General features: G+C 39.0%; 1 protein-coding gene and 2 long non-coding RNA genes across 16 annotated transcripts in view; 2 read left to right on the forward strand and 1 right to left on the reverse strand.

Annotated features, from left to right (window-relative positions):
* Positions 1-1,156: 1,156 nt before the first annotated feature.
* LOC140001578 (uncharacterized) lies at positions 1,157-6,329 on the forward strand. Its single transcript, XR_011806925.1, has 2 exons — positions 1,157-1,567; positions 1,914-6,329. It is a non-coding gene; the product is annotated as an uncharacterized lncRNA (long non-coding RNA).
* A 5,675-nt stretch (positions 6,330-12,004) lies between these two features.
* On the forward strand, positions 12,005-15,128 carry LOC106016616 (uncharacterized). The gene is made up of 2 exons (XR_001189441.5): positions 12,005-12,439; positions 13,411-15,128. It is a non-coding gene; the product is annotated as an uncharacterized lncRNA (long non-coding RNA).
* RBMS3 (RNA binding motif single stranded interacting protein 3) overlaps positions 14,570-26,733 on the reverse strand; it is a 695,185-nt gene continuing 683,021 nt past the window's right edge. For 11 of the 14 annotated variants that reach the window (XM_038175453.2, XM_038175454.2, XM_038175452.2 and 8 more), the window contains 2 exons: positions 24,528-24,655; positions 14,570-20,682 (listed from right to left, as the gene is read on the reverse strand). In XM_038175453.2, the coding sequence (XP_038031381.1) occupies positions 20,676-20,682; positions 24,528-24,655 (135 nt within the window). In that variant the 3' untranslated portion in view covers positions 14,570-20,675. Of the gene's footprint in view, positions 20,683-24,523; positions 24,656-26,733 lie in introns of those variants that run through there. The other 3 variants (XM_038175456.2, XM_038175465.2, XM_038175464.2) reach the window with 1 other exon arrangement.

The raw sequence follows: 26,733 nt of genomic DNA on the forward strand, positions 1-26,733 counted from the left end.
GCATTCAGCTGGAGCTGACTCGCTTTTCTTTCTGTATGAACTAATCCCCCAAACCTGTGTGAAATTCAATCTAGCCCCGGTGATTACCTTCTCCTGGTGAGAGATAGAGGCCACCAGAGGCTGCCCTGGTGGCAGAAGATGGCCGTGCATTTCTCCACACGCCTGAGGGGATACAGTCAGCATGCTGCTTGGCTTCCTGGCATGTTTGTCTGCCACTGACCATGTGGTGGCAAGCATGCCTTGAAAGAGAGAAGTGGAGGCTGTGGCTGGGATCAGCTGGAAGCTTCTGGAAAGGGCAGGGTTGGCGCCATGCTAAGTGTGTGTGGTGCTGCTCTGTAAAACAGTTTCCAAAGGCACATAGGAAAGAGGAAAACATGAGACTATTCTCTTTCTCTTTTTTTCAGTCCTAAATCAAAAAAAGCCCTGCTCCAAAATCCAAAAACATGAAGGGCAACAAACTGCAGTCCAGTGGATACAGACATCAAAGTTTCTTTGTCCCATTTTTTTCTGAATAGCTGCTCAATCTTGGGAGGTAATTTAGTGCTTGAAAATTTGACATACCGCAAATCAAATTTGTTTATAAAATCTCCCTTTTTAAAGGAGATTTCTTTTTGAAGCCGATTCTCTTTCAGTAAAGCATCTCCATTTACCTTGGAGGTCAGTGGGCCAAGACAGAGGAGCCCCCAAGCAGCAAGGACTGGAGCTGCTGCCGTCCAGCCAACCTCACCTTGGCAAGGGGAGAAGGTGATGGTGTTGGTGTCATGAAAGGCCAAGGCTACTGAAACCAAGGTGAAAAAGAGTTATGGTCCCCTCTGGCCAAAAAGGGCGATGCAGTACATTGTGACAATCCTCATGCTAACTGGCTGTGTGCCAGCCAGCCCCTGGTGGCACAGGAATTTCGGTGGAAACATTCTTCACAAAAAAACAAACAAACAAACAAACAAACAAAAGATATGCACAAGTGCAAAGTAGCAGTGCTTTCAGGGGCCTATTTTCACAAGAGAGTGCTGGCATGAGCAAGTCTGCTTGGTCTGTTTTATCTGTCTGAAAGGACCTGCTGTGTTTCAGGTGCTCCATCACCATACGAAAAATGTTAATATTCATAGCTTTCTAGCCTTCATTCTCTAAACTAAGCCTCTCCCCTGTTTCTTCTGTTTCTCTCCTCAGTCTGCTTTCCAGCCTCTCTCGCTTGCACCTCCCTTCTTTTGTTCCTTTTATGCATATCACAGCCCTTGAATCACACCCCTGTTGCCAGACAGTTTGTCCTCTGCTGCGCTGAACGGGCACTTCAGAAGGCAGCGCGTCTCCTCTCAGGAAGCGACTGCTTATTTCACACGCGGAGAGGAGCATCAATTCAGCACAGCGGGAGAAATTACAGAGCACAGCCTGGAGGGGAGGTCGATGAGACACAGCACTGTTCTGGAGCATTCTGGCTTCATTTAACCTCTTAATAAAAGTAGGTTAGAGCATCCTGATATTAAAGAGCCATGTGAAAAGAGAAAAGGGAAAACATTCAGGGGGGAAGAAGGAGGAGTCAGGAGTCCTCATCTAGGAAACGTGCTTGCAGGTAATGCACAGACAAATCCTTTCTGATATATAGTATATAGGATGGTATTGTCATATGCTCTGCTCAGCATTTTGCAGGTATGTATCTTTTTGTCAGTGGCAGATCTGGGCAGTTACACCTCTACCCGTGCTTCTTCTGCATAGTCACTTACAGTCATCCAGACAAATCTAGAAAATAATCTGTATTGTACCCTTAAAAAATAATCAAAGGTAAAGGTGTTCTTTTTTTTTTTTTCTTCCCTAAAAACAAGTTCCTGAAGATCCAAAATATTTTGCAAACATCATCTATTATCTTTTCAAGCAGATGTGAGAAAAGACTCTGATTTCCATTTTTTTTTTTTTTTCAGATGGGGAAACTAATGATTCCTTCCCAAAAGTTAGCTCAAGACAGAGATCTGAACTGACCAGACACGGGAAAAGGGATGAGGAGGATCACTGCTAAGCTCAAATGTAAAATCGCATGTTATTAGAAAATATCCAGAGAACTATGAGGATGCTGCTGTTGCTAACTTCTTCAGCCTTGTTAATGTGGAGTAATAGAGAAGGAAAAAAATAGACCAGGAAGACATGACAGTTTTTAACTCTGAGTTGTGATGGATAGCCGTGATCCAATAAGGGCATTTGAGTAGGATTTCATAATACATTATTTCTGTTCTAATCAGGCACTATAAAGCTGAAACAGGACTTATATACTTCACAGCCACTTTGGATTATTGAATGCTCACAGTAGGCTAAAAGAGCACTTACAGCTCATCAAATTAAGTAAAAATGTACAAATTAAGTACCATCAAGCCTACAAGCCACTGCATTTACAGGGAGTGAAGAAGGCGAAACAGGAGAGAATTAAAGGATGAGACATTAAAATGTACTTTACAGTATGCTTTTAAGAAATGACATTAATGACTGAAGAAAATAATTAGGAAGCATCTCAATCCATCCCTTGTACCAAGCTAAGATCTATTTGCACACACCTCCCTGGACACCTATCTATCATTCCTGGTCATTGATTATTGCAGTATTCCCAAACAGCATGATTTATTGTCTTCCACACACGCTGCAACTTATACAGCATGCCCATCATTTGAGGCAGGCTAAGCCTGGAGGTAACAACTGCTATGTTGAGCTCCAGGCTGAGCTCAGGGTCTAGCATCCAGAGCTCATTCTGCAGGATACTGCTTTGCTATGAGCCAAATCTGCAGTCTTCTGTGTGCTTAGCCACTTTCCTACTGTACAAAGACTTTTTCCAGGTTTAGTGATCCTAGGAATTATGCTTCTCTGTCTCACTCAGTTACCATTGAGGGTGCCCAAATGGAGTCACTCGGCTTCATGGCATCTTGAGTTGCACAGTAAGCTCATCACTATTCCTTGCTTTGCTGCAGGTTCCTGGAGTCCACAGCCATCGTAAAACAGCAAGCCATTTTTATTCCTGGTGGCTCCCAGTGCTTGTTTTTGATACACTCAAGATTGCTTAGGTTTCAGGCTAAGACAGATAAGATGTCTTGAGCAGGAACTAGAGGGCAGCAGGTGTCTACCCATTTTGGAAAGGGTGAGAAATTAATGCTTTAAAAAAGTAGGGTTAGGAGAGGGCAGTTTCACCATTGTGACACCTAATCAGGAAGGAGGGAAGGAACAGCTAGAAACTGAAAGATAACAAACAAACAAATAAATAAATAAATAAAAATAAAAATGGCAACCAATGCTATTTTTATTTCTCATATACACTACCTAGCACTGTATCATTTGTGTTGCACCTCTTATTGTTGTGATAGCTTACAGGAATTCCCCAAAGGAGTGATAATAACACAAGCTAAAATATCTCTTAAAAGCATGGAGAGAATAACAATAGAAAATATGAAAACATAAGAAGTTAAAATAACCTGGATATGAATCACAAACAAAAATTTTATAGATCTGATAAACTGTTTGCAATAGGATAGCCATATGACTTCAGTCTATAGTGCAGCATGAGAGAGCACCTTTCCAGCAAGGATCTAACATTAACAATTAAATACTGTTGTCCTTAAAGATATTAATACGATTTTGATTGTCTATGCACACAAGACCTCAGACATTAAGCAGTCAGTTGACAAATCTCACTAAAGACTTTTCAGATCAGGGGGAGGTTTTGTTTCTAGAGTATACAAATGAAACAATGAGAATGAAACTGAGAAGTAATTAAGGTGGGGAAAAAAAAGTGATACCAAATAACATTCATATTTGTCAAGTGTTTTTTAAAAACATATAGCCCACAATGTAATCTACATTTTATAAATGCTATTTGGCAGCTTCTTTTAAAATAATTTTTCTGCATATCATACATACCAGTATTCATTTCTACCTGTCTTTCAGATCTCTACACTGTTCTCTCAGTGAAGGCATTTGATCGAACTATCAAAGAGGCAAATTAAGACAAGGAAAGCAACCAATTAGGATAGAAAAGACATCCCTTTCCATTTCCTATTAAAGCATTAGGTAGGCAGCCCTTAATGTAATGTGGAACGGTTGGGCTGAAAAGATTTCAAAACTGAATTCCAAGGAATAATCTTTCAATGATAGAACTGTACTTAAGAAGGAACATGTAGCTGGTATTGAAGTTTAGAAAAAATGAAAAAAAAAAAAAAAAGTGGTTACCATAAATTGTACTACAAAGTAAGAGTTCATAATATGCACTCTCTCTTTAATCATGTGTATTTTAAATAGTACTGACTGCTGGTACCATGAATGTGTCATATGTGAAGGCACTGTTTCTGGTGTGGTCTCCATACAAGGTGTCAATTGGATGGTTTTTCTTCACCTTATGTGATAGGAAAAGAGATGAGTGATGTTGGTAAAGTTTGTAGCTGTCTAGCACTTCATACCAGTAAATACATACCTATTATTATGTTTATGTACACATATATTTATACAAATAATATATATACACATACACATATAGATGGTGGATATGGATTACAGTCTGTGGTGCCATCTGGTGGAAAGAAGTCAGCAGCAGCGTTGCTGCGATATTAAAAACTACAAATGCAGGTACCTTAAAATAAGAAAGGAATGAATAAAATCCCCAAAGAAGAAGGCCCTAATCCATATGATTTATAGGGGACACAGCGTGCATCAAAATAAATAAATAAATAAATAAATAAATAAATAAATAAAAGTTCCAGGCTGCAAAAGACTCAAAAACTAAAGCTATTTTCCCTGACTATCTGAGACTGTTTGACTCATTGACGTTGATCAGTAGTCGTTGAGAAGTCATTAAAATCACCCACAAAAAAAATTTAAATAGATTACTGGAAAATGTAAAGGATCTGTACTATTTATAACTGTTCCCATCCCTGATTCTCTCTGAGATAGATGGGCTGAAGTCTTGCAGATTTAACAGAAGAGTCAATGTCTCCAGATGTAGTGCATCTTATAGTCAGCAAATACTTACTTGAATACAAGCTTTTTTTTTTTTTCCTTTTTTTTTTTTCCCCCCTTTCTTTCTGATGGCATGTCAACTTCATCTGGCATGAATTGTCTCCATTTCTTTCAGTAAATGAAGTTCTTGAGACAGAAAAGTGTCTCCAGACAATAATAAACAATCTATTTTAGAGAATACTTGGGAGTAACACTGGCCACATAGACAGAGAAAGGCAGTTGTCATATTTTATTTGGAGAATTTGGGTTAGCTTTCTCAAAATTCCCTTTAGATTTTTAAGAAAGAAAAAAAAAAAAAAAAGGTCTAGTTTCTTCCTAAGAGAAAGCTATTGTCTTCAAGGACAGCACTCAAATCAGAACAGACCAAAGCCTGAGGGAGTCTGCCCAAGAAGAATAAGGACTAATTCTGCACCAGGTTATGTAAAACTGGGTCATTTGGGAAAAATTCTTCCCAATATATAATAGAAAATACAGAATTCATGAAATTATTATATGCTTATATCTGTGTATTTACAGTTATACTAAGGACTAAGAATCGGGGATAACATGGTTAAGGTTTCCATGGCAGAAGTAAAAGCAGCAAAAACAGAGAGTGCTGCAGAGAAACAAAGAAAAAGTTGAAATCTTTATCAGTGAGGGTGGTAACATTATATATTGTTTATATTTTTTTAAAGGTAGCTTGACTTATTTCAGCTTTCTTATATTCAGATTCATTTCAGATATTCCTGAAATGAGTCAGGAATCTGACATCAATAAAATGATTATTTGGGATGCTTCAGAAAAGGCTGCAAAGTTTGTCAGTGGTTCTGTGTGTCACAAAGAAAATACTCTGGAAAGCAGAGAATGCAAGCATATAGGTGAACAAGATCAAATATGTGCCCATGTATGAGCTGATAATTAGATTCTGCAGCTGAGGCACATGTGCCACCTACACTTGCTTTTCCTTCCTTTTCTTTCCCCATGCTCTCTTTACCCTTTGCCCATCGAGCAGCTGCCTCCCACTTCCCTCCTTTCTCACTCAGGCTCTCACAAGGCTCCATCCACCTTTCTGAGAGCCAGGAGCCCCCCTCAGTAAAGCAGATGGAAAGGCAGCAGGGAAGACATGTGATATAACTAAACAATAATCCCATCCTTGTTGAGATAACATCCTAATCCAATGGCAGTTCTTCTCGAGAAAGAGAGAGTAGTCTTGGATAAGATTTTAGGACTTAAGTTGTGGTTAAACCATCTTTATAGCCAGCAAATTATTATTATTATTATTTTTTATTGCTTGCCCTCCAATAGGGCAATAGGGAATACACTGTCAAAATGTATTCTCAAAAAAAAAAAAAAAAAAAAAAAAAAAACAACTAAGATGTAAGATTTATTTCTACTATTGCCTTATTACTGTTATTCTCGCTTCTTACTCATGTTCCATTGCTTCTCATTGCTTATATTATGATGTCTGAATCACAGGCTTCTCCTTGTAGCCAATGAATTCAGCAGAAAAATTCTTATTGACTTTACTGGGAATGGAATTGGATTTATTGCCCATTGCTCTAATCTGTTAGATTGCTTTTCTCCCGCTATTTCTTTCTTTTATGTAAATAAACTGTGAATAGAAGGCTGTTGTGCTTATTGGCTAATGTAGTTGTTGGAAGAAATGAAGCTGGACAAAAACAATGATTACCTTTGAGAACAATCTTTGTACATTTTTAACAAAACAAACAAACAAACAAAACTTTGCCTATAGTTTTGACTGACTAGGAGTTGTTGAAAAAACAATTTTTCTTTTTCTACAGAAATGAAACCATTTTCCAAAAACTGTATTTCCCCTTAATTGCTCTCTTGTATCTGTGATTCTCCCTGCTCACCAGCACCATCATTAAAGTCCACTGGGAGAAAATTTTGTTTTTCGGCAGTTTTTCTAACCAAGCTCATTGTTTTCTGTCTCAGCCCAGAAATAATTACTGACAGTGGGGTGTTCATTTGTAGGACAGTTCAACAAGTTCAGTGGTGAATGCCTGGGAGACCCTGTGATGTGTATTGTTATTATGATTAATGGCTCTTATTACTGATGCAAAACCATAAATTTATACAGAATCTGTCGAGTAAGTAAGAGAGCAGTGTCTTCTGATATGAAGAGTTACAGCAGCAAAATAGAAAACATTTATAAAATCAAATCTTACCAGATAAACAAGCACATTACAAAACTTTGAACATGCTTGTGTCTTCTTTGTAGTTCTTGGGAGCATTGTCTTTTTGCTATGGTGGGAGGGGCACTGAGCTTGTAGTGGCTGTAAGAAACCAGAACATAGAACTGGAAATTAACAAGGTAGCTGGTTCATCTCCTCGAAAAACCTTGGAAAAGTCATTTGAGGACGGTTTGTTTATGAAAACCACCTGAAGTGAAGTCAGGCTGAGGAAGCCAGCTGATAGTAAATGGGGAGGCACCACAATTTTGGAAGGAGGGAAAGGGAATTTAGCTTCAATGATTTCTTTGCAGGTTAGCAAAGGAGTGTTGTGGCATGCACTTACAGCACGATCTGTTTTTGCTGGGGTGTTGCTGCACATCCTCATCAACAATAAACTCCCTGCTCAAAGATTGTGGCACAAACTTGGAGCATGGAAAGTAGAGGCAGGTGGCTTCTGTTAATCTGGAAAGTATTTAGGCAATAAACAGCAAAGCATGTACACCTGGGGATATGATAATATCCGTCTTGCTAGTTCAGATCTCCACCTCTGCCTGGGGGCTAGCTGAGGGGAACTACTGTAATTTCACTTGGGTCCTGAAGGGCAGAGATACATAGAAAAACAAACAAACAAAACAACAACAACAAAACCTTCTACCTTTAGGTGTTTTGAGCATTCCTTATTAAAAATATACATATCCCATGGACCAAGCTGACTCCGCTTTTTGTGGCTTTCTATTGCAAAAATGCAGGAATGTCATCTGATTTTGTGCATAGTAGATGGTATCTCTAATATCCTTGTGAATTATAATTTAGAAGAAGGAAGATGCAAAAAAATCTCTAGAAACCCTCCAAATGTTATAACTGGATGTAGAATTGAAATCTAATATAATGAAAGAGTACAAAATTAGAAAATAGTAAAAATAAATCTCTGCATATGAACGCCCTCTTAGCTGACAGGGAAGGAAGGGATGGGATCAGAAGTGTTTCAGGCTGAGACCAGAGAAGATATAGAGCAAAATTTCTTCCTCAGCACCTCAAAGCCATAAGAATAGGTTTTATATGTACTTCCACACATAACACACTTCTGAAATTACAACTGTATTTGCTGGGTCCTTGTGCCATACTCAAAGATGCAAATGAGGCTCCTCCATGCTTGATTCTCCTGGGCTGCTGTTTACTCCTTCCCTCTGCAGTTCCTCGAGGTTTCCCATTACGTGTAGCAGCCAGTGTAGGGACTCTTTCAGCTGGCACCTCTCACATGTTGCTTCTGGCTTCATTCTTAACACACCTCGTAGGTCTTTCCATTGCTTTTTCTGAGCCTTAATTACTGAAAATGCGCCTGTGCAGTATCAACTAACACTAAAATGATTTCCTCTTTAATGTCAATTGAAAAATGAGTTCCGTTTCTCGGGCCAAACGTCACTTTCATGTCGGTTATTTCACGAGCCCCGGAGAGTTTTACTACAGCAGCCAGCTGCCACGGGTGGAGCCGGGCGTCTTACAGCCTGGCCCTCAGCGCACAGCCTCAGCTGTTCCTGGAGGTCTGCACTTGCCGGGACAGTGCCCAATACCTATGGGCACACCGAGTATTTTACATAGGTCTGCATTTGGTGGGAAGTGGAGACGTTGCTGCAGGGTGCCCCTGTGCAGACAAAAGGAATACTGAAGCCTGTGGTGAGGAAAGAAAGTTCAGAGGCTTCTTAAGTAAAGCTAAGGGCGAAGGCAAAGGTGCTTTTTTTGTTGCCCATTACCATGAATTCCCCTACTAAAGAAGAAGGTGGGATTACAGTAATACTTATGTCTTTCTCTTACCTCTGTACAGAGGTCATTTTTCATATCTAGCGACTTGAATTCAGATACGTTTTATTCCCCACAGACCACATCTCCCTGCTGTGTCTGTTGTGCCGCGTGGCACCTGCAGCCATTACAAACCAGGGCAGCAAAGCCCAAATTCGCACTGGCAGGAACAGAGGTGGATCAAACGTACAGGAAAGTGCTGTTCATGTGTCTCGCTACCAGGCAGCTTTTATTGCTAAAAGTGTCACAGCAAGACAGAAGCAGGCTGTTCAGTTTGCCTTTTCGTTCAAGTACTGAAGGAAGAGACCTTGCTGATTGTTAGGAGGAGCTGATGACATTTGTCGCAGCAATCCTGTTTTCCAGCACGATAGCTTTCTAAAATTTGGGGTAGATCAGGCCCAGATGGTTCCGTAGCTGAGACCGGCATTTCAGACTTGGCTCGGTCCCCAGTTACACCTTCCCTCTCACATCCACACCTCACCACACAGCCGCAGAGGCTGTGCCACTTCGCCAGGGCCCAGAGGAAAGATTTCTGAAGGACTTTTACAGCGCTGCAATGGATATGGCAGAAAGCACACTTCTCATGATGAAAATGGTTGAAGGCCTGGCATATGGTTTAGAGAAATTAAGGATGGGTGTGTGTATACAGATGTGTATGCACTGATATCCACAGCACAAGGAATTTTTTGACAGGACTTTTATAAATGAGCAAAATCAGGAAGACCTTTGTAGAATACCAAAAGCAGCAATCTTTCTTGCTGCTGGGTATTACCCTAGTCTGCAAACAAACATACCACACAAGTGAGGATCTCTTTAAGGGTGCATAATTTATTTATTTATTTTTAGGGTGTAATTCTACCTTGCCCTCTTTAATAATTCAGTTTATTTATTCTTTATACATATATATATGTTTTTATTACCTTAAACAAGTTACCCCTACATAGTCTTTCTTGGAAAAAGAAAACCAACAATCTAAAATATGAATGATACCAAGAAAGTAAAGAGAAAAAAAGCCTGAAACACTTTTAGCCACAGCATTCTTTCTCACTGCATTGCTACTGATAACCACAGCCAGGTAAAACTGTGCTGATTAAATGTCTTGCTGCCTGTGCTTAGGGGAGGCAGGCAGAGCTGCTGAAGGAGGAAAGGGACTGGGGCTTTATTTTGTAAATAATTTATATTGGATCATTGTAGATATCACTACCAGGAAAAGTAATCCTGCTATAAAATTTATCATCCCGTGTTTCTGAGCCTTCTTACTGATAAAGTGAATGCTTTTCTGTGCCACACTGGGAAGGAAACAATTTTCTGGGCTGGGTGTTGATGCCCTGCTATCTGACATTCAAGTTTCCTCGTTCCCTCACTGTCTGCGTGCACCTCAGCCATCCATCCTGCTTCAGTCCTTTCCCTTTTATCTGAGTGTGGAATTAATCAAAATTATTTGCTAATTCACTCACCTGGACAGCTCACGCTCAGCCTATCTCAGCCTTCCTAAACTGTAGCTGCCTCCAAGGTGAAGCAAAATGGGGCAGACCCTCACTAGCTTGGAAAGTCTCTCTTCTGAGTTAGGAAAGATCATTTCCTGCCTCTTCTTTTTTAGGAAGTTTGCCTCTTTTACACTCCTTTTTGTCCATTTAGCAACAGCCTTTAATACTCCTGCCCAGCTGACAAACAGCTTCTCTCAGGTAAACAGTCTCCACTACCACAGTGTGCTTTGATGCTGAAATCCCAATTTCTTTATGATAATTCTTTCCAAGCCTAATAAAAAATAATGTGTTTTGGGAAGAAATAACCATCCCAGCAGAGAATCCAGTGTGGTTATAGCTTAGCATTCATGCCTTGGGTACTTTTGAAAGTGTCTCCTAGGTACTGTATAAGCAACTGATGGAACTCACCTCAAAAAGCTCACTCTCTACATGCCAGACAGGATGCTACGTGCGGGTGGGACAGATAAATGAGCTGGAAGTGGACTGGGAGGAGGAGGAAGTTACAATAAAATAAACCAGAATTTAGCTGCAGAGCAGAGGTTTTTGCTTTGCAGTTCCATGATCCTGGGTCATCACAGCTGTAGGAAGTTTCTGACACCTTTTAGGATTTTTTGGTAGAGAGGGTAAGAGGAAGTCTTGTTCTCTTGTATTTTCTGTCAAGAGGAGCTGGCTACAAGAGCTGCAGCATATTACAGTAATAAGCATGTTTCATGCAGATAAAAGTGGCAAATTTGAAGGATTAATGCTGAAACGCAGAGAAATCCTTGATGTGGGAAGAATTCTTTCTTGTCCAGTGGCACCTCATGGTCCTTGCAGAGGGCAGGTTCCTCATTAGGAGTGCAGACGCTGTCACCGGTTTGCAGTGAGCACCAGGAGAGTCAAGTACAAATGGAAAGCAAGGAGAAAATGTGAGTTGCAGAAAACATCTCCAACTCCAACAATGCACAAGTAAGACATAAGAAGGGACAGTTTTATGGCTAGCTCACCGAAGAAGTCCTTAAAGACTGCTGTTCATTTTATGTTTAGGTGATGCCCTCTTCTACAAAGGCAATTCAGTTGTCATACATAGTAGAAACAACTCTATCACGAGCAGCTAATGTCACTATAGATAACTTTCATCAATATTCAGAGAAAGTTCTGGGCTTTAGCACTATTTAAAGGTCATTATGGCCTCCAACATAAGTTCTTTTATTTTGAAGAAATTTCTCATCTAAGCTCTACCACAGTATGCAAGTCTGCATCATGCACCTCAAGATGATTTTGGTGGCAGCAATTCCACCAGCTGGAATGACTGGGTAACTCTTCCTCAACAGCAGGATACGTTACCCACAAGTTCCTTCTGAACTTTTTTTTTTTTCTTTTCTTTTCTGGGAAGAAAAAGGAATTGGATATTCTCCAACAACTGTCATTTGCAAACAGCTGTTTACATCCCAAAGCCCTCGTAGTAGAATCAATATGTGAAAAGGGAAATGGATTTTGGAAAGCAGTCCATGAACTCTGTGCTACAGCCAACTATTGCTGTGAAAAGTAACCAGTAATGCTGAAGCCTGCTGCATTCAGCTGTGTCTGAGGGTCCAACAGAAATATAAATCACTTAATGGATTAAGAGGATCATTTTTCCTTCACCTCATAAGCTTTGCAGAGTGTGTCTTTTTTCTCTGTTAGCACAGTGCCCAGTGGAGACTGGGGCCTCTGTGTGTTACTTTAACAAATATTTATTTGCTCATTTGGAGGCGTACATAGGACGTAATACCTAAGAGACATGACTGAGAAGCAGGGAAGAGATGCTACAAAAATGAAACAATTTTTTTTAAGGAGTGGTAACTTTCTAGGCCTTTTGGACGCTCACCTCTACAGCAAGCAAGCCAGACTGCCAAGATGCTTGTTAATAAGACAACTGCTCACAGCTGGACCTTGCAGCACAAACTGAGAAGGCAGCACTGGACCAGACCTCCACTTCTCCTGATGGCTTATTCAGTTCTTTTCACTGCTAAGGCTCAGGTGAGTGAGGGGCTGTGAACAGGACAACATGCAGGTGTGTAGCTATACCAAAGGCCACATCTGCACCTGAGAATGGATATATGCAATTTTAATCCTGTTGGGTGGATGTGCATGTCTGCCAAGCAAGAGAAAGAGAGAGGGAAGCTTAAAAGAACTTTGATTTCTTCATTGTTTTACGTTCCTCAAATGAACAACTTTGTTCTTGCTTTTCTCCAGTTAATGATTGCTGTGCCTTGGTATTAAATGATGAGCTCTGTCTGTTCTGCTTCTGCCTCCTCTTCTGCACTAAAAATGGAGTTAATGGTGGCCAAGCAACTCTTCCTCATGTCAACAAGATTAACTAGAAAATAAGCAGATCGTGGGTGGGAAGTTTAGGGGAGACCGTGTTACGCTATGTGTTTCATTTGAGAGTGGCACTGGATAGAAACTGCTCTACTTGAGGAAAAGAACACCCAGTAGGTTTCTGGGTGGTGCAGCACAATTGTTAAAAAGGAAGAAATGATGCCTGAGTGAAAAATGCGGGATTAGATCCCACAGGAATGATGTTCAAGGGCCTTTCACAGTTTTCATTTGATGGTGTATCAGTAGCTGAATGCCATGCAAGATAGAGAATATATTATCTGGTAAAAAATGCTGGGATAAGTCAAATAATAGGTGTAAACCATGCTTTCTATCTTTTTCTTGGACATTTCCATTTTTTTCAGCAGTATTTCAGTGAAGCAGAACTTAGGTCCTCAGCTAGCCACACTATAAGCCCAAGCCTGATCTGCTTTAAAAAATAGATACCTCATTTTAAATAGATCGACTGTCAATCTCTCCATTTAAAGTGGTGCACATATCTAGTAGATTATTTACTTATCATTTATGTCCCTCCAAGTAAGTTCAGTGATGTCTCAGTGAAAAGCAAGCTGATAAAGGTGAGCATGCCTTTAGCAGAGATGTGTAACTGCTTTTTTTTTTTTTTTTTAAAGGAAGGAACGTCTTGTTATCAGCATCTTTCTCAGACCAGAACTGGAATTTTTACAGAAACATCAGTAAACAAGCTTTGCTGACCACATCTGTGTTTCTGTGAACCAGCAGGCTCTGGAAGAGCTTAAGCAGAAATCTGTGCATCTCCTGCCTGCTTCCCCTCACCATGACTGCCCTGCATGCAGCAGAGGGCTGCTGCAGCCTGCCTGTCTGGATGTGCTGGGCAGCATGTCACCCACCAGGCAGGCTTACTATTTGCCTGGAAAAATCATCCCACACTGAGGGCAGCCTCAGGACCACTCCTGGCAGCCATTAGTTCTCACGGTGACTTGTGCTCTGCTAAATAAATGGAGACTTTTGCACAGAGTAGTCCTCTTGAAGACAAGACTGGCAACAACGGGACAAGGAGCAGAGGCACAGAGACTGAAGGGAACGAGAAGCTCACCTGTGGATGCTCTGTTGGGCAGAACGAATGGAAGGGGAAGTGTGTAGACAATCCCACAAGCCATGAAGGAGAGAGACAGCCAGGCTCCTGCTAGGCTGGGAGAAGAGGAACACATTGTGGTTCCCAACGTGTGAATAAAGCTCCTCGGTGAGGAAGCAGAGTTACTGGAAACCTGCCTGCCCTCACCTTCAGCACAGAAAGGCCCTTGTGGGAAGGCGCACGCATGGCAATGCAAGAGCCGCTCACTCAAGTTCCCTGTGAGATGTGGCCGAGGAAGCGATTTATTTCCAGCTCCCCTTCAAGATGAAATATGGCTTGCACTACCACGGCCTAGGTTGTAGTTATTCTGTAAATAAAGATTTTCTGTCTTCCACGTGGCCACTTTTGCCCTGAAGTCACTCTTTAAAGTAAGCCTCAGAAACAGAGGCAGGTGAGCACAGCCGAGAGCCCGGACAGCAGGTACCCATTAGCGCTAAACACTCGGTGTGAGAGAAACTTTCTTCCGTATTTCACCTTCTAACACGCAGGAGGTTGTGCTGGTGACAGGGCAGCAGAGCTGTCCTGTATCTCCGATGCTTTACTTCTGCTCGGTGAAGGCACGGAGGAGGCAGACTTTGCTGCAAAGCCTTTCTGCTCCCTCTGTGCTCGGTGCACGCACTGCGGCCTCGGGAAGCCTCCGCATCACAGTTCCACAAGAACACAGAGTCACCCAGCTCTTTTCTTTCTTTATTTTTTTATTGAAAGCTTCATCAAAGAAAACAGAAGTTTAAACCTAACATCCACTGATCTACAGAAAGCCCCAGGAGTGGGAAAATGGCAGCTATTAGGATTGTGGTACAAATGGAAAACATCAAAAAAAAAAAAAATCATAGCAGTACAGATCTTTCAAAGACATTCTGAGACATCAGCACACAGATGCCCATATAAATAAGATTCATAATTTAATGTATCACAGAGGTTCTGTATTCTACATTTTGGCTACAATGAGGTCTGTAAGGGCTTTAAAGAACCTCTGTCCCACTTTTGTGATGCACGTTTTCTTGATAGGAAGTTCATCTGCTTTCAAAGCTGCTTTGATTTTTCTTACAGACAGAATCTGTTCATTCTCCTTTAAAAAGGAAAACAAATAAATGTTCCTATATTAATTCTGTATGCTTCCTGGTTTTTACATACAGTTGTTTTGCCTCCAAAAGATAGTAGAATTTTCCTCCACTCTGGAATACAGAATATTTAATAATACTTCAGTTACATAAACATCATGTTCTCTTCTCTAGGCTGTATTTTTGGGCCTTTAAAAATATAACTGACTGTAAATTCCACCAGATTCATAAAATTTTTATCCAAGAGAAAGACACTTATAGGCAGAAATTAAAGTTGGGCAGATACTCTCTTAAGGACAGCAGATCCAGATCTTGGAAGGTGCTTAGACCTTGCAGGGTTTGGCCCTGCAAGGAGACATGTATTTGTGAACCTGTCAAAGGCTGATATTTTTCTCTTCATTACACATTTTTATTGACTCGAAAGAATGCAACTGTCACTGTTGGGGAGTGAAATCCTGAACAACTGAAATAAAGACAAACATTTTTCTCATCATGAAAAGCTAAAGCAACACTTTTACTTTTTAAACAACTTTTCTCTCATAGTTTTCTGTTAATTTTAACAAAGAACATGTTAATAAAGCGGAGAAAAAAGGGTCTCTTCTGCCTGCTTTGAGGCACAAAGGTGAATAAATCTCTGGGGTACATACAGAGCTCTAGCCTATTTAGGTGACAGGAGCAATATAGAAAAAAAACGGTGCTCTTTTTGAGGGCTAACTTTCCTTACACTGCAACTTTGCTGCTTGCTGAGATTCTAGAAATCTGCTCCAGTGAGGGACAGGAGTCTGCCGGTCACTCAGCCCTCCTCTGGGAAAGTGGGCGGGCATGACTGTGTGTATGTGCATCAGAAATGAAAGGAATCGTCATTATTAGAGCCAATTGCCATTCAACTGAAAAGACTAATACACCAAACGTCAGTGTCTTTGTTGTTTTCTGTTTTGCATTTCCATCACACCGTGACTGTTTTCTCAGTTCACATGGGCTAACCTAGAAAGACCTGTAAAATCCCTTACCCTAGGGCACTTCTTTGTATAAGGACCAATTTCATGTTAAATAAAGTTTTGAAAGGAAATGTTGACCATGTGTGTATCAAACGTTACTATCTTCAACTACCACATTTGGTCTCACCACTAAAAATAGATTGCTTTATTACTTTAAGCACATTATCACTCTTTAGCATGACTCTTACTGTAGGTGGAGTTCAGCTAGTCTGCCTAAAACAGTTTTTCTCATGTCAACCTCAGCATTAAAATGAAGTGGCATGAGGAGCACCATCAAGCTTAAAATCATGAAGCATGGCAATTTCTTAAACACTTATTATCAGTCTCACCCTTCAGTACCATAAACAACATAATATAGATCCAAATACTATGACATATTAAAAATAAACTTTATTACAATGCAGGCTTCCTCAAATTTGCTGAGTTTTGGTACACATACATACATAAATAATACCCTTCATTTGATTTTTACTTGTGTAAAAATCCATTTGAATGCTTCAGCCCATTGCCCATTGAAAGTTTAAGCCCTCAACTTCCCTAATAACCAGCCTTTATCTTCTACAGTTGGGCATGCATCCATAGCAGAAGACAATACAATGTGATGCAATTGCTCTCAGATATGCCTCATTCTGCATTACAGTGGATTTCTTGACCAACACAACCAAGGCAGTCTCTTGGTAAACAGAACTATACAAGTAAGCACAAGCTAAGGACATTTCAAGAGTCTGTTTCACTGGAAGGCAATAGGAGGACATTCACAATTTGAGGCCTGACTGTCACAGGTGAAAAGTGCTTACAAAACCAGCAGTAGAGCCAGATAGGAAGAAGAGTCCCTCAACAATCTCACTGGAAAAAGTGAGACTTTTCAGTGCCCTGATCTACACTCTGGTCAGCACCTGCAAATATAATACTCTCTTCAGTTCCACTGTATCAATTTTTTCTCAGTGTTAAGTGACGAGCCCAGGTATTCAGAATTTTCTAGCCATAATTCATATTTTTCTGACACCCATCCCGTATTTATCTTTTAAAGTAAAAACAAAAATACCAAACCTGAACATCCAGATTTGACTATTTACAAGAATTCAGGTGTGATGGAAAGTACATACGCAGTTCAGCTTATGGATTTGATGTTGCTTCTAGACCGCTGGGCCAGGCACCATTGCCTTAGACTTCTAGAGTTGTTTCTGCAATCTTTCAGGAACCCTCGTGATATTTAAAGCTAATTGGCAAGACATAGATACTGACTTTATGAATTCTGATCTTCAAAAAAAAAACAGAAAAAAAAAGTCAAAAAAGATAATTATAATAAACCTCCCAATAAATCTCATTAGCCAGAACATAAAGAAAACCAGTTTTAGAGTTCAGAAGCCACCAAGTATTCCTGTGCTGTGATGACAACCATGCAGCAAGTGTGTTGCTTTTCATTATCTTTTATCTCATCTTAAAATTTTTACAAACAATTTACCACTTTCTGAGCATTTTATACGTTCCATTTTTTTTTCTTACCTTACGATCTATGTCTATTTATACTCAAAGCTCACACTGCTTATAGAACATAGACTTCCAAGTACCATTTCACTGATTTTTGGGAACAGTAAGATGATCAATTGTATTTAGGGGATCCATTTTCTTTCCTCTTCTTCTTCCTCTATTTCTTTGTTTCTTTTGATTTCAAACACTATTAAACATTGCAGCATGGAAAAAAAGAAAAGGAACAGTTCTAACACAGAATGCACTTGAAACACTTTAAAGTGACAGGCATTGTGATATCGTGCTGCCTGTCTGACTTAATAAAAAACACTGAGATTGCTTAAATTTGTTTGCTGAAAAAAATAACAAAAATGTTTCTGAATGTATAAATAAAGCAGCAGAGTTCTGAATAGAAACAAGAAGGTACCTCAGCATATTCATCAGCCACATGGTAGCTACCTTGTAGCCTCATTGTTGATAGTAAATGAGACTTTTTGTATGTCACATTAGAACTAACACAGAAACAAATATGTTTATTTCATATTTAACTGAATTGTGCCCGGGGTTATCACTATTTGTACAAAGAATTCAGAGAGAGACAGAAAGAGAGTACGTGTAGAAAGGAAGAAAATAAGGCTAGATTGATTTTTCCCCCCTATGCCCTCCAAAGAAAGAGGGAACCTTTATCCAAGGACAAAATTCAAGTGCCACTCTCAAAAAGCAACATGTAATGAGACAGTATGTGGAACAGAAAGAGATGTGATTTATTTATTTATTTATTTTCCTGAATTAATAATGTCAATATTGTTGTTCTTTTACTTTGGCATCATCTGGTTTTCAGAAGTGTCAAGTATCAACAACTACTCTGGAGAAAGCAGAAGTTTTATCACTTCTGAAAATCAGGCCCTCTTCCTATGGTGAAGAACCACATGAACTCCCATTCCTCTCTTTTATATGTTGCATATCTAGCAGCCATTTACTTGGGAAACCCCCTCCCACCCCACACTACATTAAAATATATGATCTTGTTTTATCAATTTAAAAAAATAATTGTGTACTTTTTCCCCCTAAAAGTCAGGTTAGGGAAACAGAGATCTCTTTTTAGATTTGGGTGGCTGAATCAGATTGATCCAATATAAATGTTTGAATTTAATTATTTTTAATGGATACCCTGTCTCTATTGCACCACAATAAATGTGATGAAGCTTCCCCTCTCTTCTGAATGGAGGAAAGTTTAAAAATGTTTGGTTTAAATTTACATATAGAAATATGTTTATGTATGTATATATTTAAATGCTGCTTCTCTTCTGCCTCCTTAAGGAAAAAAAAAATCATCTTTTGACTTGCTTTTCACCTTTTTTGGTTGCTTGGAAAAATCAAGGGCCATAATCAAGATTTCTCTGTGGAAAATAACTGTCATTCCTGAAACAGGTTTCAGTGGATTCAATTTAGTTGGTGTCTTTTCTGCCTAATCATACTAATTAGTGATTGTCAGCCAACATATTAAGACAACGGAAATCATAGCAGAGAAGAATAATTTTTAACTTCCTGCCTGCATGACAATGCTAGCGTAAGTCATTTTCAACATTTCTGCTTGTATGGGAGAGCTAAAATGAGAACAAAGATCGAGTTTGCTTTCTGTTGCATCTAACTGGCAATTCGAATGCATCACCGAAAAACGCAGAATTAAGGTGGCTATGCATGCTGGACGATGACAAAGACTGAGGTGAAGAAATGAGTCTGTGGTATGTCGGAATTGAGAAGGAAGACTGTTGTTTCAGAAGAAATACCAAGGATCAGGCAATTCAACAGAAAAACTCATCAAAATTAAGCCCACCTGGACAGATTAGTTGGTGACCCGCTCCCCTGCTTTGTGATGTTCTCCAAAGCACACCATCAATAAGCTTCTCATACCAACTATTCTGAAATTTCCACTATAAACATATGCAGTATGTAAAACACCAGTGGAAGATAGTTTAAACAAACAAGAAAGTAAGAACTGGTCCGGCCATGTAGGTCAAATAAAGATAAAAAAAGAAAAAAACCTCTATCTTCTGGACTGCGTTAGGGTGTCACTTCATCTTTGGTATAAAATAGGCCATCCATAGGCTGCATTTGTTCACAACTAGGAAAGACTACAGAAATTGTCAACAATTTCTTCTATCTATTGCTTTTTTTGCACTTTTTTGACCATAAGCTCCTATCTACTTAAGTTTTTTTAATGCTCTTAAGCTAGGTTTTTGCAATGTGACAAGCAAAGCAGACTAAAAACTTCTTAAAGCTCATAAAAAAGACTGCAGATAAAAAGCACTAATGCTTTTGCTAGCGATCACGCTTTGTAAATAAAAAAATCTGCATTCTGCAAGAAAAAAACCCTGCATTCTCTACAATGCAGCAAGTTTTTTTCTCAATTCAATAACTTTACTGTAAAATGCTTTAGCCTTCTAGAATTTTTTTCTGTCAACACTTAAGACAAAGTTCATAAAAGTCCCAGCATTTTTCCAATCCTTTCAGTTGCCACAGTTCCTTTATCATCAACTTTTCTTCAAAAGAAGAAAATCATTTTCTTTTAAACTGTACAGTTTATTTTTGTTCACCCCAAAAACTCAGTCTATTAAACTTCTGCACCAGCACCGGTGTGAGCAGTTTCAATTCATTCTCGGGTTTTCTAACAAGACGTTGACAGCTTGCCTTGAGAGCCTTTGACGTCCTTAAAATTAAGGCAATTAAGATTCAAGATAAACCTTACCTAAACATTTCTTTAAAACAAACAATTGAACAACAACAACAAAAAAGAAAACAACAAAAAAGAACAAAAAAACACTCTAAATTTAAAACAAGAAGAAAAATAAAATGAGAGAAAAAGAGTAGCTTAATTTTTGAGGAAGACAATTGGTTTTCATCTCAACTTGCTCCCTCTTGACATCATCAGTTTTTTCTGTTAAAAAAGAAAATCTAGCTACACCTCCAGGTAAATTCTGAATTCGAATGTTCGTCCAGATGAAATGTCAACCCAGCATTTCTCCTCTGGGTTTTTTCTTTAGTTAAGAAAAAAAAAATAGCAAAAATAAAATTGTCAGACTACATGACGGAACCATTTGCACAGCACATAAAAACACTGTTTTGTTTTCGTTGGGAAAGGTAGAAAAAAAAAGCATTCATTTGACGCCTGTGCAAACTGGAAGCCAACTTCTTGTTCAGTGAAGTTTCTCCATTCAAGGCAAAGATTTCAGACCGACATTCTTCAGTCCTGTTTATTGTCTGTAAAAACAATTGAATTAAAGTGGTCATTAAGTCAAAACAACTTTGAAATAGGCTCCTCTCCTTTTTTTCCACCCAATTCCCTTTAAAAGTTATCCAAGCTAAACTAACTTTGCAGCTGTTTAAATATGATACCACCACCAAGCTGAAAATAGTCAGGCAGAAATAGGGAACTCCTGCTTTGAGGACGTTAACACATCCTAAGCAGATGACTTTACTTTTGTTAATGCTATGCTTAATGGGCAGTCCAACTACAATGAAATCAGATGAATACGTGGCTTAGCACTGTGTAAATATTTCAGGAGTAATACAATAAGAGAGAGAATATTTTCATAATATTAACTGGCACTATTTATTTTGGATACTAATGATAAAACAAGGGATAAAATTACAATAAAAGGATACATCCAATTTGCTAATAAGAACACATTTTCTGATGGCAAGAACAGTTAGACTGTGGAACAGTCTGCTTAATGAGCCAGCTATTTCTAACTTAGAAACTTTTGAGATAATATTAGAAAAGTATCTTTTTTTTTTCTTTTTTTTTTTTTTTTAACATATAGTTTGAAGTCTTGCTAAAATTAGCATGGAGAACAAGCTAAACTACCTTTTTTTTTCTTAAGAAGATAACACATGCTTTGTGTTTTTGAGGTTTCACAAAATTTTAAGATACGTTTAATAAAACTTATCTTGGCAAGATGATACGAGATCCTGGGGGGAGATGTAGATCCTACTTACAAACACTAGTAAATATATCAGTAAGCCATCAGTAAGAGTTATTGCTTCTCCTACAGTCCTCAAACCTTGCACGGAATAAAATCCTTTTACAACTCAAGTTCAACTCAAGAGAAGCTAGCACCTTTCCTTTCTAGGCATTAAAGCATTTGCCTTGCTTAGTTTTAAATTAATTTTATTATTATGAGTTAATATTTGCCACATAACTATTTCTCCAGTATGGTAAACATAGAATGAACTTTGATTTTAAATATTAAATTTGCCAAAGATTTTTTTTCCATTGCACAAAGCCTTGAAATTAATATTTTGAATGTAACAACAGATACATGTGGAAAATAAGAATTAACTATTTACTTAGGATTTTTAAAGCAGTTCTCTATGCATAACTTCCAGTAGGAGTACTCAATTTGGACTGCTCAGTGCCTAAGATTTTACAGCCTCTCTGAGTAGAGTGGGCACTAAGGGGCTGCAGCACACATTCTCTAACAACCTGGCATTGAGGTTGCCCAGAAAAGGCTTCAGAAAAACTGAACTCTTCCCACACTTAAAATCAGAGTACTTTGCTCAACAGGCAGAGTTTTGTTTAGGGGTAAGAGAGTACAATTTCCAAGGGGAAGGATCGCCATTTAAAGCCACTTCATAGATTTCACACTCTTATGTGGAAAATTAAAGATTTATGAGGAGAAGAAAAGAGGCATTGCAGGTCTAAAATAATTAAGGTGATTTCCTCATAGAGTTGAGCTGTCTGCTCAGAAACAGAAGGCTGCTTCTCCTATATTTCTCCACTTCTAGAAGTCAGGTTTTTGACATGAAGTCATCATTTCTGAACATCCCTGTGTGGGATGCTCAAATAGAGCAGCCAGCATATTAAATGAAAGAATGTGTATGCTGATGAAAAAAAGGGAAAAAGAATGTGTATGCTGATGAAAAAAAGGGAAACTTAATTTTTAAATTTTACGGTTTATTTTTTCACAAAGAGAGTACTAGATCCTTGTAACACCCTGAGTACCTTTCCCCTCCTGTTAGAACTTTCCCCTCACTGTTAGAACTTTTCTCCTGACTGATCAGTTCCTATGCAACTATTTTTTAATGTCTGCCTTTTCCTTTACCTGTATTTGACAAAATCTTTATGCAGTCATGTTAATTATTTCCTCTCTATTGCTTTGAAAACAGGTGTGTATTGGGCATGGTACTTCTTACTAATAAATGTGCCCTTCGAAGAGTGGATTAAAAACACTAAATCTTAATTGCTAAATAACTTCATTTAATATTATGTTAAAGATTACTGACATATTCTGGTAGGAATTGTTTTAAGACAGAGATTGCATACATATTTGTTTCTCTCTACAGCTTCCCACACTTTAGATTTATGCCCACAACTGGCAGACACAAATAGAGGGCACTTTTCATGGAAAAAAAAAAAATCATAGTAAAAAATATGTGGTGGATATCTCTATGTTTTATTTTAAAGGAAAGAATTTCCTCTGAATATAAATGCCAGTGCCATTAAAACCGTAGCCATCACTTCAACAAGGCAGGAAAGATGAAGGATCTCATTCTCAGTGAAGGTGGGAATTCACCACGTGAGAAAGAACACAGAACTCACTTCAATAAAGAATCGTAGTGTAGTTTCCTCCTCTGTGGGAAAAATCCCAGAAGCAACTGCTTACAACTACCTTATGAACATATCTAAACTTAAGTTCTTTTGCTTGGAGACTTAACTGAAAGCGAACTGGAACATGGGAATGATCAAATCCAAGTACCTTCAGAACACAGTCATCGAAGCCAGTGAACAGGATGGCACTGTCATGTGTATTTCTCTCTTGGTTAACTATATTCTTTAAGTACTTTGCCATTACAGGTACTAGAGAGGTTGATGGCTAGGAGGGGTACACATGCATAGATTGTGTCTCCAAAATAGAGTACTGGACGAATCAACAAAATGCATGTGATCAACTGCTTTTGTATTTACATCTGAACAAATATGGGAGTGACATATGAAAAAGCCAGGTATTACAAAGTACGGCAGTCAAAAAGGGCCATTGTGTGATCTGACGCCATTGTTTGTTCATGTGTTAGACAAAAAAAAGCATCTTCCACTTTCTGAGGTTGCAAATGAAGTAAAACAACTGACAGATTGGTATAATTCCTATCTTTTCTATACCAGCTCATATATTATGCCTCTTGTACCATAAGTACTATGTCATGATGCATTAGCTGATATACCAAACATTTTTCTTATCTGATGATTTGTCTACTTCCTTCCACAAGATAAAAACTGCATAATTGTTTTTACAGTGATGCTGATTTTCAATGTACATGTATTAATAAATGACTGTGTTTGGAGTACGGCAAAATTCTTAGAATTGGTCCAAATTCCTAGAACCTGTCTATGGATCAGTACCTGTGACTAAGTCTCTGACTTGTCTTCAAGAGGACTGATTCCGTTATCTCAAAGGGAAGGAGTGTAAGAGGATAATTCAGAAAATGATGGGGTTCTAGGTCGAGCTATCAGTGTATAGATCTCAAATATTGCAAGGTATTCCACGGGAAGCAAATAAAGTGAGCAGAGGATGAGAGAAAGACAATGTAGTCTTTTCCTCATCAGTCTTTTCCATTCTGTTTCTAGCTTCTGCCCTCTTGGTATCTGCATGGCACCAGTTTAGGATGCTCACAAATACCCATTTGGGGCAATTTACACTGTTTAACTAGCTGGAATTTCAGAAATGAACCTTTATGTTAATACCATGCCGATTTTTGCCACTGCAAAATTTAAGTCCTGTTTATAACCTCTGATGCTAGATGGTGGTTTAACCTGGTATGGTGACTGTTAATGCAGTTATTGAGATCCTTTTGAGTCCAGAACAAGCAGAAGCCTGCTAGAGAGCATGGAACTCAATTTCATCTCAATTTTCAACTCAAAAGAAAAATACAATTTGCTTAGGTGAGACCATCAGGCAAAACCCCCTCCTAATTACATTACTATATACACTATTCATCTGAACTTAATGAAGCTATGCTGAATTTGTATTGCTGAAATGGGAAGGAGAATTTGGGCCACTATACGGAGGAGACAAAACCCTCAGTCTACAAAGTATACGCCTACTTACTTAGACTGTTGGTAAGAATATGCAGGTGCATGTTCACTGGATGTTTCCACTGTCATCTGTTGCTGTTGACCACTGGCTTCCTGTGATGATGATGCTACTGTCTGTGGAGAAGTATCAGCAACAACACCCTACGGAGTCAAATGAGAACATAAAAAACTTACTATTTTTAGTCACTTTACTGAATTACATAAAGGAACTCAGCACCAGCTCACATTCCTGTATTTCTCTACAAGTACTGTATGGTTGAGAGAGTTTGAGATAGGAGAACCACATGCTAACCCAACAAACTATATTAGTTTACAGAGATAATCCAGCAATGAGAATCTTCCTTAGTGTACTAACATCTCTAGTACTTTGTTCTCACAAGCTGCCATGGCAAATACCTACACATTTGGGAAAGGTTTTCTGTCCATTCAAAGCCAAAGGCAAAACTTCTGACTTCAGTGGCGTCTTGATTTTACCTCTTGTCTTTTCTTTAGCAAGTGCATGGCTCTTCTGACTTTCACTTACCTACCCCAACTTCACAGTGACTTCACTTTTATTTTGCTCATTTTACAGTGAGATAGAAACAAAGCCTAGGTCCACCATCCTCTGCTTTATTACATGCCCATCAGAATTCTAGCTGCCTTAAGAAAAACATGCACTCCAGTACACAGTGTACTTATGCATGTTTCATTTCAACAATAAATTTCACTTGCACTAAATATTTTTACCTGTTAAGTCAAAGCTCCAGTTTTATTTACAAATTTGTAAACAAAACAGTCAAACAAAAAAGTTAAGTAGATATACAAAAGTTGATATATATGGATTTAACATTATATTCTATTTTTTAGCCTATTTGGACAGCCTGAATTTGACTACTTTTGCATGCTTTCAAGGTGAACTACATTTTCTTTCCTTTACTCTCATGTTCGGTGTCGTGGCCACACTAATAACACTAGCAGGTCTCTCCAGGGAACATGCATTATTACCATATTGCACACAACAGAGCCAGAAGAGGGAGCACAAAGCACTTGCTTTGTTTTCATTTGAGTCCTATGTAAACAAAAGGTAGTTTATTTTATATTATCTGTGGACAAAAAAGTGTTTAATTTCTCATAAATTCTACATATCTGTTGCTTAACAGACTATCATTATTATCTTTTTCTGTCTATTTCTTTGTCTTTATGCTTTTACTATTGTCCATCTCATCTTGAGAATGTAAGCTCTCTGGGGCAGAGACCATATTTTTTGGTCTCTGCTTGTGGGGAGCATCCAGCATAGCAGGGTCCTGATTCATGATGCTACATGAATACAGAGAAACAGTAACAATAATATTCATCACTGGATCAGAGCAAAACAGGCTATGTATTCAGATAATATTTACTTACTACATCAAAGGACTTTATCAGGCATGAATATACCAGTGGGTGATGGTGAGGAGGGCTCAGGAAAAATTAACTTAATTTTTCATTGGTACTGGCCAGTACTGCTGCATGAGCCACTCTCATCTCCATCCCATGGTTTCCTTTTGATTCAGATTTGTATCTGTCCAGTTTATTACCTAAGAATGGCAATTAAAAAGAGGTACTCGTAGCCCATTAGTAAGTAAACAAGGCCTACGAGAGAATTATCCTCTAGCAAAAAAAAAAGACTAAAAATATGATCAGCACAGTATGACAAAACAGTAGCAGCCTTTTCTGTGGGCCCTCATTTAGAAATTTCAGAGAACTGAGAGAAACCAGGGTGAGTACTTGACTGCTGGTGGGGCCATGCCAACAGTACAACTAACACAGCATCCTCAAAGCACAAAGCAGCAATAGCAGCAACTCCAAAGTCCACACAGCTGAAGACAGAAGTATGGAGACCCTGGCACCCCTCACATTACCCCAGTGTAGGGGAGAAGATATTAATAAAAGGGGATAGCACCAAAGAGAAGTACACACTGAAGGGAATGCCAAGGCTCCCTCCCCTCGCTGTGCTTGGTGGCCCTTATAACGCTGCACAGAAGTGGAGGCCGAGCTGATGCTCTCCCAGCAGCTTGTGGTCTACAGGGTTGAGTAAATACTTACTCATTAGACTGTCATCAGCATGACTCAGCCCCAAGGAGGGAGGGAGCGAATCCTTCCTCAAGGATGAAAAAGCACTCAGTCAGTGCAGCATCCTCCACGTCTGTATATACAAGAGGAAGGTTTCCATTGCTCAATCACTTTTTCTGGTGGCTAAA

This window comes from Anas platyrhynchos, chromosome 2, assembly GCF_047663525.1.
Source record: "Anas platyrhynchos isolate ZD024472 breed Pekin duck chromosome 2, IASCAAS_PekinDuck_T2T, whole genome shotgun sequence".
Lineage (NCBI taxonomy): Eukaryota > Metazoa > Chordata > Aves > Anseriformes > Anatidae > Anas > Anas platyrhynchos.